Below are 19,950 nucleotides of genomic sequence, written 5' to 3' on the forward strand. Positions count from 1 at the left end.
CTCATCTGGCCGATGGGCCACAAATTTGACATCTCTTTTTTAGGGGTTCTGTACTATATAAAGCATATTTTATATTCTATAAATATAACAGTTTTCCTTATATATGAAAAGAGGGGAGTAAATTTCTGGAATATTTACTTACATAATCTGAGTATCCAGACTTTAACTGAGCGAGGCAGCTATTTCTACAGAATTCACGCATAAAGTGGCTTAGTATCAATCAAACTCTATAATTTATCTCAGCATTCCACAACCATAAAACAATCATATTCAGTAGTAAGAGAAGTGCTATTTCACACAAAGAAGAGGGGAAAAGGAAATGAAAGCAAAAGAAGCATATGTGATAGGTACATTTCAATCTGCTAATAGTGGCATCTTCCGAACAACTCTGTGGCACATGAAAGACAAAAGTACCAGGTCTTCTGAAGGAACAAGAAGCATTATATAGATTGAGAGTGGGTTGGTTGACGGTAAGAGACAAGGATATATTGGAAATAACAATAAAAAGTTGCATGATCCTTTCAAAAACTGTGCTAGCATCATTCTTTGCTTCCTTTTATTTATTTAATTATTTATTGGACCTATTTGCAGAACTGATTCACCAAAAACTCTCAGCAATAATACCATGAGGCTCCCTTCCCCAATGCCCAATCACACATGCAAACATTTTTACAGCAGTATATGACATTATTCTTTAAAAAGCAAAACAATGTGAGCTACTGTTATTATCCTGTCCTTCCTTCCTTCCACTTCTTTCTTCAGTTATGGACTTCAATTATTTTGAAATAAACAGAAACCTGATGCCTACTATATTTTGCAAACCTCTTTTTAAATGCATGCAATTGTTACTAACTTCCTTTTTCTTTTAGGAAAAAACAAATAAGTTTAGAAAATTAAGAGTGATATGAAAAAAGGCCAGTATGAGAAATTACCTGCACATGTGCGAGCCTGTGAATGGCCGGTAGCTTCCTTGCTCCGGCTGGGCGGATGGGAAAAACGCCGAAAAACATCATATTTCTCAACAGCAAACCCTGCAAGAAAGGGCTTAAAATGGTAGGGCATGACTTTGGGGACCCGACCGGGCAATCAGTTGGGGAGTCGCCATTCGTGGCTGACTCCCTGGCGTGTTTCTAGCTCGCATGGTTGTTATTGCTGCTATAGTGGCTTCTTCTCTGGCTTTTCTCTATCGGGCGGTGGAAATGGCGGTGCCGCACTAACAGCGCCGCCCCTGACGATTTCCAACAATGCTGGTGCTTCTTTTGACTTTTATTTGCGGACTGAGGAAACCTGGGAGAGCTTCTGGGACCGTATGAACTGCCAGCGAGGGGGTGGCTGGTTCAGATGGGGCCAACTGAGATCGGGCAGCTGGCCTTGCTGCCGCCATCACTGCCCTCCCAGCCCCCCCACCTTCCTTCTGTTTTCTTCGTGCTTTGGCTTATGGCAGTCCTGGCAACCTTCGTCCTTGCTTTCTGCAACTGGGAGAGCCCCTGGATCTTTCAGAAGGGTGTCAGTTTGCTGCTTGTCTTCAAGGAGTGGGGTAGCTGATCCGTATGGTGCTGGACGAGGGTGGGCATGTGACTGTGCTTATCATCACCACGGCCCCTGCGGGCAACCCCCCCCCTCCACTCAACCGGACTCTCTCTGCGCTGCGGCCTCTCCTTCGCCCTTTTTGTGGCTGTGGGGCCTTTTTCTCCTTATTATCTCTACCATCTGGCTCTTCCTGTTTATGGACCTAGGACTGCCTACAGACTCTGGACCCCTGTACTCCCAGACTTACGACCCTGTTTCCCTGTCACGACTACTGCCGCCTACTACTAGTCTAGAGACACCATTTCAACCATCCAGATTTCTCTCCCCCTTTGCCACACTATCTAGGAAAGAAGACGAACGACTTCTTCTATATTCCCCTACCACTGATCCGACGTTTGTGTCTCCGCCCCGTGAACGAACAATCCTACTTGCACAACACTAATACCGATTTTAATATCTGCACAACACTAATACCGATTTTAATATCTGCACAACCCCCCCTCTTTTCTGTATGTGGAGTGTATGTGTATGCCTGTGAGTGAATGATCCCACATTCTTTTAAATTAGTGTAATTTTTTATTGTACTGTTGTATTCTTTTAATCTGTAGTGGGGTATGTATGTGGAGAATGCCTGGTTGGTATGTATGAGGGGATTGAGAGCGCAGCCTGGAGCCCCCTCCACTGAGTGCAGTAGCAGAAGTGGATGGGGGCCCAGACTCGCCTCTCATCCCAAAGTGCCTGGATTGAATGGCCTGCAGAGTAGAACGGGGGCCGTGGGAGATGGAGGGGGATCTACGGGCATGGGAGCGGGCCGGAGCATTAGGGTTATGACTGGGAGGGGCAGGTACGACAGGAGCTTTAGGGCTAGCCATTACCGGGGAAGGAGGGTTCGCTATGTCACAGCGATCCCTCATTCCGGCCCTGATAGCTCAACTCGGGAACCAGGTGACATGGGAAACCAGGGCCCTGGTCTCAGGCTGCTGCTGCTGAATGCCAGGTCTGTGGTCCATAAAGCTCCCCTCACCCGGGACTTACTATTAGACGAGGGGGCAGACCTGGCATGTATTACTGAAACCTGGATGGGCCATGAGGGAGGAGTCCCCCTCTCAGAAATGTGCCCAGAAGGGTTTCAGGTGCTGCACCAGCCACGACACCAAGAAAGGGGTGGAGGAGTCGCTGTTATAATCCGGGAGTCATTGATGTCTCACAGGCTCCCTGCTCCAGCGATTGTCGGATGTGAGTCCCTCCTTGTAAGGTTGGACCTTGGGGGTCAAGTGGGCTTATTGTTGATGTACCTACCTCCCAGCTGCATCACAACAGCCCTGCCTGCGCTCCTAGAGTCAGTAGCCGGACTGGCGGTTGAATTCCCCAGACTTATAGTACTGGGGGATTTCAACCTGCCATCTCTTGGTGAATGCTCTGATGGGGCCCAGGAGTTCATGGCTTCCATGGCAACCATGGACTTGACCCAAGTAATTCAGGGTCCAACTAATATGGCGGGACACACACTCGACCTTGTGTTTCTCTCAGAGCAGTGGAGACGTGATCTGGAATTAAAGGGGATTGAGATCTCGCCCTTGTCATGGACAGATCACTTCCTGCTGAGGCTTGATTTTCGGAAGCTACTCCCCCACCGCAGGGAGGTGGAGCCGATTAAATGGTTCCGCCCCAGGCACCTGATGGACCCTTTGGGATTTCAGACAGAGCTTGGGGAGATACCTGACTCCCTTGCCCACAATTCGACTGAGTCCTTGGTTGCTGCCTGGAATACCGTGGTGACTAGGGCTTTAGATCAGATTGTGCCTTTGCAGCCTCTCCGCAGCAGTGGATCCAGGAGGGCGCCTTGGTTTACTGAGGAACTCTGGGAGATGAAGCGCCAAAAGAGACGCCTAGAGTGATGGTGGAGGGCTAGTAACTCCGAATCGGACTGAACACTGCTAAGAACCTTTATTAGGTCTTATCTAGTGGCGATACGGGCGGCAAAATGTGCGCATTTTTCCGCCCTTATTGCATCCGCAGAATCTCGCCCGGCCGCCCTGTTTAGGATAACCCACTCCCTCCTGAAAGGGAGAGATGCGGGTGAACCCTTACAGGGAAGAGCAGAGGAATTTCTTCAGTTTCTGTCGGATAAAATCGCTCAGATTTGGACGGACCTTGACTCCACTTGGACAGTGCCAGCAGAGATGCTGAGGGAGAGTCTTGAGCAAACTTTGTGGAGTGAGTTCCAGCTTGCCACTCCTGAGGAAGTGGACAAGGCCATTGGGTCGATGAGTACCGCCACCTGTCTACTGGACCGTTGTCCCTCCTGGTTGGTTTCGACCAGCAGAGAGGTGACTAGGGGCTGGATCCAGAGGATTATAAACACCTCGCTTCGAGATGGGTCCTTCCCGCAGCCTCTGAAGGAGGCAGTGGTGAGACCCCTCCTCAAGAAGCCTGCTCTGGATCCGTCCGTTCTTAAAAATTACCATCCAGTCTCCAACCTCCCATTTTTAGGGAAGGTTGTTGAGAAGGTGGTGGCTTCTCAACTCCAGCGGACCTTGGATGAAGCGGATTATCTAGATCCCTTTCAGTCTGGTTTCAGGCCTGGTTACTGCACCGAAACCGCTTTGGTCACACTGACCAATGATCTCTGGCGAGCCAGGGATAGAGGGCACTCCTCTATGCTGGTGCTTCTTGACCTCTCAGCGGCCTTCAATACCATCGACCATGGTATCCTTCTGCGACGGCTAGAAGAGGTGGGAATGGGAGGCACCGTTTTGCAATGATTCTTCTCCTACCTCTCTGGCAGGTCGCAATCAGTGTTGGTCGGAGGACAGAGGTCGACCCCTAGGCCCCTTAAATATGGGGTGCCACAGGGTTCAGTCCTGTCCCCTCTCCTATTTAACATCTACATGAAGCCGCTGGGTGAGATCATCTGTAGGTACGGGATTAAATACCACCAGTATGCGGATGATACCCAGCTGTATCTGTCCGCCCCGTGCCAACTCAGTGAAGTGGTGGAAGTAATGTGCCAGTGCCTGGAAGCTGTAAGAGTCTGGATGGGAATGAACAAGCTTGCGCTCAACTCTGACAAGACTGAGTGGCTTTGGATGTTGCCCCCCAAAAATAGTCCAGATATTCCACCTTTAATCCTGGGGGGTGAAATCTTACACTCCTCAGAGAGGGCCCGCAACTTGGGTGTTCTCCTGGATCCACAGCTGACATTAGAACATCACCTGTCAGCTGTGACCAGGGGAGCTTTTGCACAGGTTCGCCTGGTGCACCAGTTGCGGCCCTACCTGGACCGGGAGGCACTCCAAATGATCACTCATGCCCTCGTCACCTCAAGGCTCGACTACTGTAACGCGCTCTACATGGGGCTGCCCCTGAAGAGTGTTCGGAGACTACAACTGGTCCAGAATGCAGCCGTGTGAGCGATAGTGGGTGTACCTAGATACACCCATGTTACACCTATCCTCCATGAGCTGCACTGGCTTCCCATCGGTCTCCGGACACGCTTCAAGGTGCTGGTTATTACCTATAAAGCCCTACATGGCCTAGGACCTGGATATCTCCGCAACCGCCTCCTGCAACATACCTCCCAGCGGCCAATAAGATCGCACAGGGCGGGCCTTCTCCGGGTACCGTCAGCCACACAATGCTGTCTGGCAGCTCCCCAGGGGAGAGCCTTCTCTGTTGCTGCCCCGGCCCTCTGGAACGAGCTATTCCTGAGATCCGGACCCTCCCCACTCTCCTGGCCTTCCATAAGTCTGTTAAGACCTGGCTGTTCCGGCAGGCCTGGGGCTGTTGAGCTTGACTGAACTTCAGCCCCATTATAACTGAGTGCATGTTGCGTTTTTCTGTTTTAAATTGTATTGTTCTGTGTTTTTTAATCTTTTTAATATTTTAATTGCTTTTATGTAAGCCGCCCGGAGTCCTTCGGGATTGGGCAGCATACAAATCTATTAAAATTACAAATTACCTATTCTCAAAATACTAGTGAATGGATAAGTGCATGAATTCAATTGTAATGATAGTATCCAGATTATCAATCTTTTGACATCATCATCATTTGATGTTCCAGAAATGATCAATGTGACAAGTGGATTGATCTTATTTAGTAAGATCAAAGCCACACTTAAATCTTGATTCCTCATCAAGACTGAGTAGCAAGATAACTCTTTTCTACTTTATGTTGCCTTGAATCCTCTTCTCCATCTGGTTCAGCCTTTTCAGAGGAAAGACTATCCTTTCAGTCAAACCAATAGGTTTCTAATAGGTTTCATTAATAAAGGTTTTATTTACTCTTACCGCATAAGGATATTGAAACAGGGTGGCCCAGTGGTTAGAGTGCAGTACTGCAGACTACAGCTACCTGATTGCTATCTGCAGTTCGGCAGTTCAAATCTCACAGCTCAAGGTTGATTCAGCCTTCCATCCTTCTGAGGTGGGTGAAATGAGAACCCAGATGGTTGGGGAAAATATGCTGACTCTGTAAGCCGCTTAGAGAGGGCTGTAAAAGCACTATAAAGCGGTATATGTCTAACTGCTATTGCTATATGCAAGTGATGGCGAACTTTTTCAGCACCAAGTGCCCCTACCAGAACACATGTGCATGCGTGTGTATGTTTGCACACTGGAGCACCAAAAACCCAAGACCAGCTGGCCGGCACGCACTTGCCTGGTTTCGGGGCATTTTCTGTGCTGTTTTTAGGCTGTTTTCTGTGCTGTTTTCAAGCTTTTTTCAGGCCATTTTTAGGCCATTTTGGCTCATTTTTTCAGACCGTTTTTGGCCTGGAAAAACAGTCCAAAAATAGTCTGAAAAGGACCCGAAAAATGGTGTTGTTTTGGGTCGTTTTTCAGGCCGTTTTCAGGCTGTTTTGAGGTTGTTTTTCAGGGCCTATAACGGTTCAAAAAACTGCCCCAAAACCTGTGAGAAAATGGCCCTAAAACCAGCCTAGAAACAGCCTTTTGGGTGGTTTTTTGGCTGTTTTCAGGCCATTTTCGGATGCTCCGGTGCCCATGAAGACCAGTTGGCGACAGTGCCCATGCCCACAGAGAGAGCTCTGCATGCCACCTCTGGCACTCGTGCCATCGGTTCATCATTACTGATATATGCTATCTGGAAATCGAGATGAGAAATCCTTTTAGTTCAGGTAACTGGAGAAATGGTACAATGGTAAAATTCTAGATTTGCTTAAACAAAAAACAGAGGGCAAATGGTTCCTACTCCAGAAAAAAAATTGTAAATTAGTTTGGGGAAAAGTTTTCAATCAACAGGGTTCTCTAGGCCTTAATGCAAAGATTTTTGTTTTATTTTTAGAATTTATACTTCAAAAAACATTGCAACTAGCATTTTTAAAGTTGATCATATTGTATTAAAAAATAGGTATCAATTTAACGATTTAACAATAGTAATATTATAAAATAAAAGTATAATTTAGAATGGAGAGTTAATGTATTATATTTATAAAAAATAAAGTGAAGAAAATTAAACACTTAAACATTATATTATGTAAAATAAAAAATGGGAAAATATTAAAATATTAAAAATTCCTACAGTAAACTTAAAAAGTTAGGATAGAGCAAAATATTTATATGTGTAACAATATTTTTTCTAAATATGTATTTACAGTATATCCCTGTGGAGATTCAGTTTTTAAACAAAAACGTGAAGCTGGAGCATTCAAAATTAAATTATCTAATAAAACAAAGATCTTAACTATCATACTACCTTTAATTTAATACTGTAAGCAGGTGGATGGGTGTGCATAAAAGTGTGTGTGTATGTATGTATGTATGTATGTGTGTGTATGTATGTGTGTGTGTGTGTGTGTGTGTATATATATATCACACACATACATACATACACACATACACACACACACACACACACACACACATACATACATACATACAGGAATACCCACCAACAGGAAGGACATTGGCTGTTGTTTTCATTGAACAAAAAAGTGAGAAAACACTGCAGCAGGGAATTATCCAAAAACAGAATGTGGTAGCTAGACTGAAAACCTTGCAAACTGCTGCCAAGGTTTTTTGGTTCACAGGATTTTCTTTAACTGGCTTATGAGCTTAGGGTGAAGCTGGCATGAACACAGGATAGGAGCAGCTTACATTGCTAAATGCAGGTATGCTCTAAGTCTCCAAATATGTATTGTCCAAGTCAATGTTCATACGCTACCACTCACCAAGCTCGTGAGTTAATCGAAGCCTGGCACTCCACAAGCAATTCCATCAACAGACACATTGACTTACAACCATCTTACGAACTCCTCAGAATCTAAATCAATCCCACAGTCAAACAGAGACAGTACCACCCTCAACCAACCCATACTACACCCCCAACCAGCACTTTACCTTCCAATGACATCACCTGATGTAACTTCCCCATCACTGATGACTCACATCTGACCTATCACAAGACCCTCACTGACACCCACACCTGAAGCCCTTATAAACAGAAAAACACTGACACTGACATACCCTAAACTCCACTGAAGATGTTACCTAGCCTGGTAATGAAATGTTCAGAAAACAACCTACAAGCTTGGAGAACAAACCTTCATCCTCAAGTCAATTTCTCCAGATATTTTAGGAGGAATGTTACTCCTGCATACTCCAGACTATTTTTAACCAAAATCATAATATGTAGGAATTGAGGGAGTTTTATCAACTAAATAGCAATAATGAGATTGGGCATAAGATGATCTATATAATTTATCTTATATTCATCTTCCTACATCAGCCTTTAAAGCACTTTTTTTAAATTCTGAATAACAGAATATTATAGTTGGAAGGAACCAGTGGTGGGATTCAAATAATTTAACAACCGGTTCTCTGCCCTAATGATGTCTTTCAACAACCAGTTCACCAAACTGCTCAGAAAGTTAACAACCGGTTCTCCCGGACTGGTGCGAACTGGCTGAATCCCACCACTGGAAGGGACCTTGGAGATCTTCTAGTCCAAACCCCTGCTCAAGCAGGAACCTATACCATTCCAGACAAATGGCTGTCCAATCTCTTCTTTAAAAACCTCTAGTGATGGAGTACCCACAACTTCTGGAGGCAAATTGTTCCTCTGGTTGTTCTTACTGCCAGGAAATTTCTCCTTAAATCCAGGTTGCTTCTCTCCTTGATTAGTTTCCATCCTTTGTTTCTTGTCCTGCCTTCAGGTGCTTTGGAGAATAGGTTGATCCCTCTTCTTTGTGGCAGTCCGGCAAATATTGGAACACTGCTATGTCAGCCCTAGTCATTTTATTTTTCATTAAAGTAGACATATCCAATTCCCAATTCTAATCCAGACAAAGGCTTCCTATGTGTTTTCATCAAGCAAGGCCAGAAATATTTGATTGGAGTCCTGCATATTCTGTTCAGAACATTCATTAAGAGGTTGCAAGACTCCAATTTCACGTCCAATATGAATATTTGGAGAATAAATAAATAAGTGTGTATAGAAAATTGTTGTGGCCCAGCAGGAGCCGTTGGAGCTGCTGATGGACTCCGATAGCGAGGAACTCTATGAGTCTGCTATGGAAAATGTGGAGGACCCTGGGCAGGGTTCAGACTCAGAGCAGAGACCAGAGAGGCTGGTTGGCCACTAGGAGGTGCCTGAGGCATGGAGCAGTGGGGAAGATCAAAGGGAGTTTGTCCCTGATGCCAGCCAACGGAGGGCGGAGAAACAGAGTCAGCAGTTACGGAGACAGACTCATAAGAGATAATCAAGCCCAGGTGGTTGTGGCTTGGCCCCTCCCAAAAGAGTATATAAGAAGAGACTTTGGGAGGAGTCCTTTTGCAGGACACAACTGTTCGTACTAATCTGGAGAACTCCTTGTCTGGTCTGCATTGTGTTCCCGTGTCTGTTGGAGTCTGGGTTGCTGCCAATGTCTTGCCAGTGAGTCGTGTCTGGGCTTTCAGCCAACAGGATTATAATCACTGTGAATAAAGAGTGGCAAACAGCTAAACCTGTGTCTGCGTTCATTAGGAGGAGGAGGAGGAGGAGGAGGAGGAGGAGGAGGAGGAGGAGGAGGAGGAGGAGGAGGAGGCTTTGTGAATCTGTAATCTGTATCGGTGACCTGGTACATCCCTATTCAACCTGCCTTAATATTACCAGCACAAATAACAATCATAATGCGAGCTACCACTGGCTGAGATAAAAGTGATAATTGTGTAATGATGGTGGTTTTGAATATTCTTAACTTTGGATGAATTCTGATCATTAAGGAAAGGAAGATTTCTTTTAAAAAATCTGTTCCCACAGAATAAGAGTTAGAATGGTCCTTGGAGTTCTAGTCCAATCCCCTGCTCAAGCAGGAAACTGTATACCATTTCAGACAAGTGGTTATCCAATCCATTCTTAAAAGAGTTACAGTTATAGTTCCCAGAATCCTCAGCCAGTATTGACCATGCATGTTGGAATTCCAGAGGTAGCCTACACAGGTTGGGAAAAGTTATCCTCAGTGACAGTCACTTTGAATGAGTGAAAGCATTTTCCATTCAAAACAGTTTGCATCATTTATGTCCATCACAACAAACAGATCAGGAATGAACAGTTTGTTCTCTTGGTTCAGGTTTATGAAATTGTACTTTGCCAACTTAGATATCTGAACTTATTAGTAAAAAGGATGTTTCTCCTTGACTTCATGAGTACTATCTTTAAATTTTAAACAATCAATAAGGAAAATGGAAAATACAACAGAAAATAAACACGTCCCCATAGCAACTATAACAAGAGATATTGATGCTATGGAAGTTGCAGGTAGAGTATCTCCCCACAGGATATTATCTTAGTGGCTTCCTAAGCATAAGCTCCGTTCCTGTTTTTCTTGTTACAAAAAGATACTACATAAATTGTTTATTGGTTACTGAATGAAAGAGGTAAAACTAGTATCTGAAGAAGCACACTCTGTTTAGCATTGGATTTAACTCTGTCACCAGACAAATGAATTTATTGCATCACTCTACTCCTTTCAAGCCTTGCAAGCTAGTAGCAAAGTCCAAATCTTGTATGAGTAAATCCAGTAAGTATATCATGCACTGAATAAAAGATACACATATCAGGCTATTTGTCTGGTGTTATTTAATCTGACTCTGTGTTGTAAAGCAAGGAACATTGTTTTATATCAGCAGGTATGTGACATTCATAGGACTCAGGAACTAAAGTCCTAACTGAGACATCACTCAGGAACTGAATGGAGACTGTCTGCCTGGAAACATATTCATCATGCTAGTTTACACCTGCAATGGCTTGATCTAAATCAGGATCCCCCTTTGTTTATAATATATCTTATATCTCCTGCAGCAGGTAACTTATCCCTTCCATCGAATGCTGTTAAGAAGCCAGCTGAGATGGTCCTCTGCCCCATTAGTGTCATGATAAATCAAGACCTCACTACAGAGGGCCTACATCTTTCTTCTACACTGAGGACAAATTTCACTGTATTTCTATAATGCATTTCTTCCCAGGTACGCACCAAGCAAAAGAAAAAGTAGGGGAAATGGTGTGCAACAATAGCTAATAAAAGAACCCTATAAAAAAGTACAGTATTAATTCTACAATTGTTGTAAAAATTGCATGTTTTCCTATATGCTTTTAAAATACATAAGATTCTGCATTAACATACTATCATACTATACTATTCTAACAGACATACATACTATTAAACAGTGGTGGGACTCAAAAAAATGTACTACTGATTCTGTGGGTGTGCCGTGGCTTGGTAGGCATGGCTTGGTGGGCATAGTTTGGTGGGCGTGACAGGGGAAGGATACTGTAAAATCCCCATTCCGTTCCCAGTTCAGGGCAAAGATACTGCAAAATCTCCATTTCCACCCCACTCCAGGGCAAGGATATTGTAAAATTCCCATTCCCTCCCCACCCCACTAACCTGCTTTCCAGCTCCATTCTCCTGTGCAGGGCAACAGAAGATGACCCAGACCGAGCTGGGACTCGGGAAGCAGCAAATAGATGGGGGCGGGGCCAGTCAGAAGTGGTATTTGCTGGTTCTCCGAACTACTCAAAATTTCCACTATCGGTTCACTAGAACTGGCTGAATACCACCTCTGAGTCTATATCATGCTTTTGCATAATTAAGGTGACCAGATGTCCTGATTTTGGCGAGACAGTCATGATTTCTAACAATTTGTCCCATGTCCCAGGCCGTTTTTAAAAAGTCCCGATTTTCTGGCTTCATGTTGAAAGCCCAGTAGATTTGCTTAAGAAATCCTAACCGGGGCAAGACAAAAGACACTCTGTCTAACCTCTCTCTCTCTGTCTCAGTACTTTCATTGAAGATATTAAAACGTTAAAGCAAGAAAACAGAACCCCCCTCCCCCCATCCCTTTTACCTCCTTTTATAAGAAAAGATGACCCAGTACCATAGAGCTCCAGGAAATACTTTGCTAGAGAGGTAGCAAGTGTTTCTTCCTGGATTTTCCGGAGGGGAGGGGCACGGAGGTTGGAGGTCGGCTCGTGTGAGAAAAATGGTGAAATATTTTTCTTTGAAAAATATTTCCCTGGGACTAATTTCACCATTTTAATTTGCTCAGTTCTTTGTATTAACATCTACATTATTCTGGATTGACTTGGAGCACCTGCCTGCTGGTAAGTGAGCTGGGTTTTTTTCTTTTATTTTTTTAATGTATTTTAAAATAATATTTTATTTATTGTGCATAGGATTTTTTAAAATAGTTTTATTCTGTGTGAATTCTTTTTTTAAGTTGTCTTAGACTATTTAAAAAAAGATTCTATCCAAAATAAATTGAAGTGAAACCATTTTGAAAAATTCTATGCACAATACTTTGAAATATATTGTGCATAGAATTTTTAAAAATAGTTTTACTTCAATTTATTCTGTGTGGAATAGTTTAAAATGTTTTATTTCAATTTATTCTGTGTGGATTATTTTTTTAAATTGTCTTAGACTATTTAAAAAAAGATTCTATCCAAAATACAAAATGCCAGCTGCAGTTATTCACTTAAGAACTGTGGCAAGAAAGGTGGTATAGTGACCAAAGTTACAATGGCATTGAAAAAAGTGACTGATGACCATTTTTCACACTTAGCGACCATTTTCACACTTAGCGACCGTTGCAGCATCCTCATGGTCACACAATCAAAATTTTGATGTTTGGCAACAGTTACAATTTATATTTGTAAATTGTAGTTATGTTGAAATAAAAAAATATTACAATACTATTTTTGCGTTGTATGAAAATTTTTGTTGCTCCGTATAAAATTTTTAATCAAGCCCCCCCCCCCCCCCCCGGGTCAAAGGTGTCCCTCTTTATCAATCTGAAAATCTGGTCACCTTATGCATAATGTAACATTGAGCCAATATGAAGTAGTCAGCAAAGATTGCATCGACTAAAAATGTACAGGCTTAAACCTTTTACTTAGCCATGCAACTCATGGGATTTTGGGGGAGCCTTAGCCCACACCTATTTCACTGCATGTTTGATAAGATAAAATGGCAGAAAGGGAATATTATGTACTGAATGGCCTAGAAATGAACATATTAATATTGCTCAACTTCCAGAATCATTCACTGTTAGTCATGTAAGGAAGAGTTGATGGGAGTTATATTTAGCAATAGTCAAAGATAGTCTTTTCTGCTGCCACTTTCTGAAACTTCTAGAAGAATCAACTCTCAAGAAATCATTCAAAAGGTGCTGTATGCACCTGAAACTAATACAATTAAACAAACAAAACCTGGTAAAGATAGAAAAAGCAAAAGCAAAATGGCTTTTGGGATATTCTGGTATTTGTGTGTCTATTTTGATAGCATCAAATTATTTTTACACACTCATCACCCAGCTAATGAAATGAATAATAAACAAACACCATTATTACTATCATAACTGCAACTTCATGCCTTAACTTAATCACCTGAACAATCACCCATAATTACAGAACTGGGTCCTGTAAACTTTTGATTTGACAATTTTGGCATTATTTTATTTGCATAAAGGGTTTTTTGTGTGTCATATGAGTGTTTTGTTTAAATACAAAGCCAAGGAAGACAAAAAGATCCTTGAAAATAGAGGCAGAAAAAAAATAGCTCACAGAGCTGCTATAAAACCATGTGTTAGTTCTGAAACCTGCTGAGAGTCTGTCCCTTTGCAGCAATTGCCTGTTTTGGTTCCTCAGCTAAGCTTTTTCCCCCACAGTTCCTATTAATTGTAGGAAGATATTAAATAAAACACATATGGATTCCTGAGCCAATGAACAAATCCATCAGAAGGAAAAGAATATATGTAGTTCCCTCTTGGGTTTCTTACCTGGGTTGTATAGTGAGAGGATTGAAATCTTTCCCCAAAGTAATACACTGGTCTGGCTCTTGTGCAATTCTTGGATAGGGTTGATGTGATGCTCCCTGACCAATCATGAACTCCTTCAAGAGCTTCAGTTTGCTGACATTGTAAGAAATTGGCTCTCTTGCTCCATCTCCAAGCACATCCATGTGGTGGGAGTCCAATTCCATATCTATGTTTCTGGTGATTGCACCATCATCTTTATTGTCCAGGTACATAGTTCTGGTACCAGATGAATTGTGTTCTCTTCTCTAAAAAAAAGGATATAGACTAAATTAGACACTCATTTTCTGCTGATCTCTTCTCTGCTGATTCAATGTGTTTTGCCATTTGCCATAAAAGTATCAGTACAACTGCGGGTTTGGTCATTCTTGGGTTTTCTTGTGATCCAAAGTATTATTTTAATAATACTCCATTGGTAATATCTTTAGTTAATTTAATAAACTGCACAACAGGTATATATTAAGAACTGTTTTTATGTTTTTATGAATCATTGGAGCTTCCATTTTTATGTACTATATTTTTTTATGTAAACTGGTAAGCCATACACTTTATTTATTCCATTTCTCTTGCTATCCATCTCAGTCAAGCTTATAATTCAGGAAACATATTACAATTACAAATTTAAAAATCATTTTAAAGCATTAAAACCAGTAAAAAGCAGTAAAAACATTTTGCACAAGAGCAAAATATTTGGTCAGTTAGTAATATGGGCAGAAAACGGGGCCATTGGCACATGTGGTGCCCCAGGAACATAGCCAGGGTTTTAAGACCTTACACAAAACTAAGAGGCTGGGAACATTCTAATCTCTGAAGGGAAGATGTTCCATAACACAGGGGGCAGTGTGGAAAAAGATGGACTTCTACTTCACCTAGTTGAATGGGTAGAGACTCTTGAAAAAAAGGCAATTCCTCAGGTACCCTAGTCCTAAACCATGTAAGGCTCTATAAGTAATCACCAGCACCTTAAATTGTATCTTGAATTGTATACACCAGTAACCAGAGCAGGTCACACAGAAATGGTGTTATATGTGCCATATATCTGGTATCATTTACTACTTGTGCAACCACATACTGCACCAGTTGGAACTTTTGAATGGTCTTCAAGGGCAGCCTGATGTAGAGCATATTATAGTAGTCTAATCTGGAGGTTACAAGGGCATGAAATCCAGTCCAAATTGCAGTCATGAGTCTCTGGTCCTATTTCTGCCTCTCCTTTCTGATGCCCCTCCCATGTCCTCATTGTCCCCTTCATCTAAGGAGCAATCTAGACAGGCTTTACTATTTCTTGAAGCAATGTTATCAAGTGAGAAGAAAGAGGAGGAAAAGAGCTCTAATCAAAACAATTCCTTTTGAGTGAAAAGAAACTACAAACCACAGTGTGAGTTTGAAAAACATGGTCCAAGCCAGTTATATGCCTGACATAAACATGGAGAATTAAACAAAACAAAAAAAAGACCAGCATCTCCATTCTCTGCCACTAGAAACACCTGAAAAAATTCTATCTGCATGACATATAATTTATATATATATACACATACATACATACATACATACATACATACATACATACCATACACACACACACACACACACACACACACACACATACTTGATTTTTTGATTTTTTGATTTTATTGAAATTTGTAGGCCGCCCTTTTCCCTGAGGGGACTCAGGGCGGCTCACATAAAATCAGGGAAGGGGAAATGCAAACAGTAACATAGACACATATAATAAAAACAATAGGCAACATGCATTCATCATTCGGGGGGGGGGGCAACTATCTTCATCCCCAGGCCTGACGAGCTAGCCAGTTCTTCAAGGCTGTGCGGAAGGCCTGGACGGTGGTGAGGGTACGAATCTCCACGGGGAGTTCGTTCCAGAGGGTCGGGGCTACTACTGAGAAGGCCCTCCTCCTTGTGGTTGCCAGCCGACACTGGCTGGCCGATGGAATACGGAGGAGGCCCAATCTGTGTGATCGAATTGGTCGCAGGGAGGTGATTGGCAGGAGGCGGTCTCTCAAGTAACCAGATCCACTACCATGCAGGGCTTTATGGGTGACTAATAGCACCTTGAAGCGCATCCGGAAATCGACAGGTAGCCAGCGCAGCTCGCGGAGGATAGGTGTAATGTGGGTGAACCGCGGTGCACCCACAATCGCTCGCGCGGCCGCGTTCTGTACCAGCTGAAGACGCCGGATGCTCTTCAAGGGCAGCCCCATGTAGAGCACATTGCAGTATTCCAGCCTAGAGGTCACAAGGGCCCGAGTGACTGTTGTGAGTGCCTCCCGATTCAGGTAGGGTCGCAACTGGCGCACCAGGCGAACCTGGGCGAATGCCCCCCTAGCCACAGCCGTCAAGTGATGGTCAAATGATAGCTGTGGATCTAGGAGGACTACTTAATAACAATATGTGAAGAAATTGAACTGACTTGGGTTTCTGTTTAAAATAGTACAGTTCCTAGATGTACATGAGTTAACAATTGAACTGATCAATTCTTGAATTGATTCCCATTGCTAAATATTTGATTAACATCCACCTTACAAAGCAGCATTAGATATACCTTTAAGCAATGATCCACAGCAGAAATCACCATAAAATGCATGAAATGCTATAAATATGGAATTTGTAATCTCTTTCACCTACATTATGGTATGAGGGGTAACAATGTGCATTTTTACAAACAAATAAGCATACACTGACCTCTTGTGGCAGTCATACATCACATTTAAGCTGGTATTTCAGTAAAAGAAATGGGTAAATTCTGTGCAAAGTGGGTCCAGTTAGAATATATATGATACAAAAATACCAATCCTTTGTATTTAACAGTGTTTACTTCTTGGAAGTAATAAACCAACATCTGTCCATGTTAAGAGCATGGTTTACTTATCCAGCATCATCGGTAGCTGTAGTATTCTCCTGGGAAGTATCAGTAGATGTTAGGTTCCTACACTAAGAAGTTTGCCATGTAAAGATCACTGGGAATTGCTATCCAGTGGATTTAAAGCAAAAGTGGGGAGGCATCTCTACTGCTCCATGTCACGTTGTGAGCAATTCTCGAATAAGCACATGAAAAAGAACAGACTTCCATATATTGCTATCAGTTTTTCAGGGTATGAGGAGTTGAACAGCTAGGAATTTGGAGAGGAAAAATCTCTTCTCATGAGTGAGTGAGGGAGGGAGGGAGAAAATCTGTTTAACAGAAGACACCAAAAATATTATATTCTTAGTGCATGCACAGAGTATATTCTTTTTAAATGAAAAGATTTGAAGATATCAGGATTGACTTCTGTCTGAGGGGCTAGAGTAAAACTGCCTGTTCCTTCCAAGCAACTGACAGTGTAATCTTGATGATACTTAATCCAGTATGAGTCTACTCGGATATGCAGGTAATATTAAATTCTTTAAAAGAGCAATGACTCAGAATTGGTCAGGTCCAAGGAGTTCTTTTTAGTACTTGAAAAGTTAAATGCTTGTCCAAATATATAGATCTGTTGCAATCCACTTCCTTTTAAAAAAAAGTTATCTTCTTTTCTATCAAGTCTGAAAACTGAGTAAGTAAAGCAGTCTATTTCTGTATTCCATTTCCTTAAGTCACAATATGTAGCTGTCCTTAGGAAGTAAGAGAGAAATTAATCAATTTCATCCCCATAATGTTTCCTCTTCTCTCATTTTCATTAAATATTTGCAGTTTATCATATAACTATTTAGAGGACAGTCAACCATACTGCTTATGCATAGCTGTTGGTTGGCAATATTATCACTATTGCTAGTCCAGATGAGACTAATAAAATACAGGTAGTCCTTGACTTATGAAGACAACTGAACCCACAATTTATATTGTTACATGAAACATTTGTTAACTGAGTTTTACCCCATTTTAAGACATTTTTGTCACAGTTGTTAAGTGAATCATTGCAGTTATTAAGTTAGTAAGATGGTTATTAAATGAAACTGGCTTCGCCATTGACTTTGCTGGTCAGAAGATCACAAATGGTCATCATATGATCCCTAGATAAATACGAAACAATTGCCAAGCATCTGAATTTTGATCATGTGTCCGGTCATAAGTGTGAAAAATGGTCATAAGTCACTTTTTCCCCTGCCATTGTAACTTTGAACAGTCACTAAATGAATTGTTGTAACTCAAGGACTACTCATAAAGCAATCCAGAGCAACTTATATGTATTATTTCTTTACATCCTGCCCTTATTATTTTACAAATAACTCAAGGTAGAGACATATCCAACACACTTTCCTCCTCCTATTTTCCCATAACAACAACTCTGTGAGGTGGGTTGAACTGAGAGTGTGTGACTGGCCTAAAGTCATCCAGATGGCTTTCATGGATAAGGAGGACTTGAACTCATGGTTTCCTGCGCTCTAGCCTGGTATCTTAGCCACTAGACCAGTGATGGGCAACCTTTTTGGCGTGGTGTGTCAAAAATCGGCAAAAAATCGAGCATAACTCGCGTTGTGTGTCACTTCGACAAAAACATAATTTTGCGCAATTTATAGTTTACACTACAAAAATGTATAATTGCAATATATAATTGTATTTAATAAACCAAAAACAAATTATTTAACATACCTGCTTAGTAACTTCTTTGTTCATCAGTCGATTTCGTATGTTGCCCTTGATATTATTGAACTTGTTTGGGGTGCCATGAACCAGGGCTGTGGAGTCGGCTGCTTCCAGCTCCACGTCCTCATCAACATGCCGCTCCAGCCCACCCCTGCTATGAATATTCCTAGTGACGCGAGGGCTGCTAATGGCGCTCACAGTTCCCGTTGGCACTCCGCTGTTCCCTGCTGTGGTGCGGTTGTAACCGACAGTCCCAGTACAGGAGTAGACTCTCTGTGCCGGCCTGACTGGAGAGAGGCGCGCACTGTTCTAATCACTGTTCCCGCGCTCCTCTCCTGCGGGTCCTCCCTCGTCGCGCTGATGACGTGTGTGCGCACGGCACGCACACCTTACCAGCAGCCCCTGCGCTCAGAAAGGGGCGGCGGCGATACAGTAAGTGAGTGTGGGCAGGGGAGATCACACGTCCCGCCCCCCCTGTTCCTCCAGCACAGATTCTTTCATCCTCGGCGGCCGTGCAGGAGCCGAGGATGAATCGCATGAAATCCTGTGCGTGTCACCCCAAATGGCTACGCGTGTCAGCACTGACACGCGTGTCATAGGTTCGCCATCACTGCACTAGACCAAACTGGCTCTTATTATAGTCCCAACACATATGGGAGGCCATCAGTGGAGGCATACTAGGCCTTTCTTATACATTCCTCCAGTTCTTGGTTTGGCTGCCCCAATAGCCAAGGACTTTATACCCTCCTTCAACCCACTCACATAGTTCCTCCACTTGGTTCACCTACCACCAGATTATTTTGGATTAGTAGACCCATGTTCAGAAATATTCTAAATGGCAGGTCACTTGTACAATGAAAGCATTATAAGGATTCTTCAGGCACCTCCATTCTACTTCAGAATCTGCCTGTCTACTGTACCTCTTCTCTGACTAAAAGAGAAAACAGACTGAACTCTGGTCAATTTCACCTAGGGTCTAATAATGCCCAATTGGATATACTCAAAGGAATGTCACTTGTGCTTTTAAAAAAAAAATTCAAAAGACCCACTTAGCCTAATATGTCCTAGCCTAATGCTCTTTTCCAAAAAGCAATAAGCTTGTGAATAAAAGGAGCCCAAGTATCATTGACATTTTGGAATGTGCAGTCAAGTATCACTCTGCTGAAAGCCAGATGTTCAGTCTCTCTCACAACTCAAGCCAAAATGCCCTTACAGGGCAAGGCCTAGTGGTTAGAATGGAGCAAAAGTGCCCACAGCTGCCTCAAGGGGCCAAAAGAAACTGGATAAAACCCAATATCTATCTATCTATCTATCCATCTCCCTCCCTCCCTCCCTCTCCCTCTCCCTCCATCAACCCCAAAATCATAAAATGATTTTCAGATAGCAAACTTATGCCAGGAAAAGGGGTAATGGCTACTTGGAACAGCTAAAGATGAAGTTAAGTTGCCTTGCAGCAGCTGAGAATGAAACAAAAGTGATCTCGTGAGGTACGTCCTTTAGCAAGAGGTTTTTATTAACTATAGTTA

At 42.6% G+C, this 19,950-nt stretch overlaps 1 protein-coding gene and 1 pseudogene across 1 annotated transcript in view; one reads left to right on the plus strand and one right to left on the minus strand.

Annotated features, from left to right (window-relative positions):
• Window positions 1–14,057, minus strand: part of OCA2 (OCA2 melanosomal transmembrane protein) — a 210,584-nt gene extending 196,527 nt beyond the window's left edge. Inside the window, exon 1 of the mRNA XM_087726964.1 lies at window positions 13,807–14,057. Within this exon, the coding sequence (XP_087583090.1) occupies window positions 13,807–14,057 (251 nt within the window). The remainder of the gene's footprint in view (window positions 1–13,806) is intronic.
• LOC148043300 (uncharacterized) lies at window positions 2,628–6,470 on the plus strand (annotated as a pseudogene).
• Window positions 14,058–19,950: the final 5,893 nt, after the last annotated feature.

Source organism: Thamnophis sirtalis, unplaced genomic scaffold (assembly GCF_051295495.1).
Source record: "Thamnophis sirtalis isolate CommonGarterSnake01/CBP01778 unplaced genomic scaffold, rThaSir2_p1.2 scaffold_12, whole genome shotgun sequence".
NCBI lineage: Eukaryota > Metazoa > Chordata > Lepidosauria > Squamata > Natricidae > Thamnophis > Thamnophis sirtalis.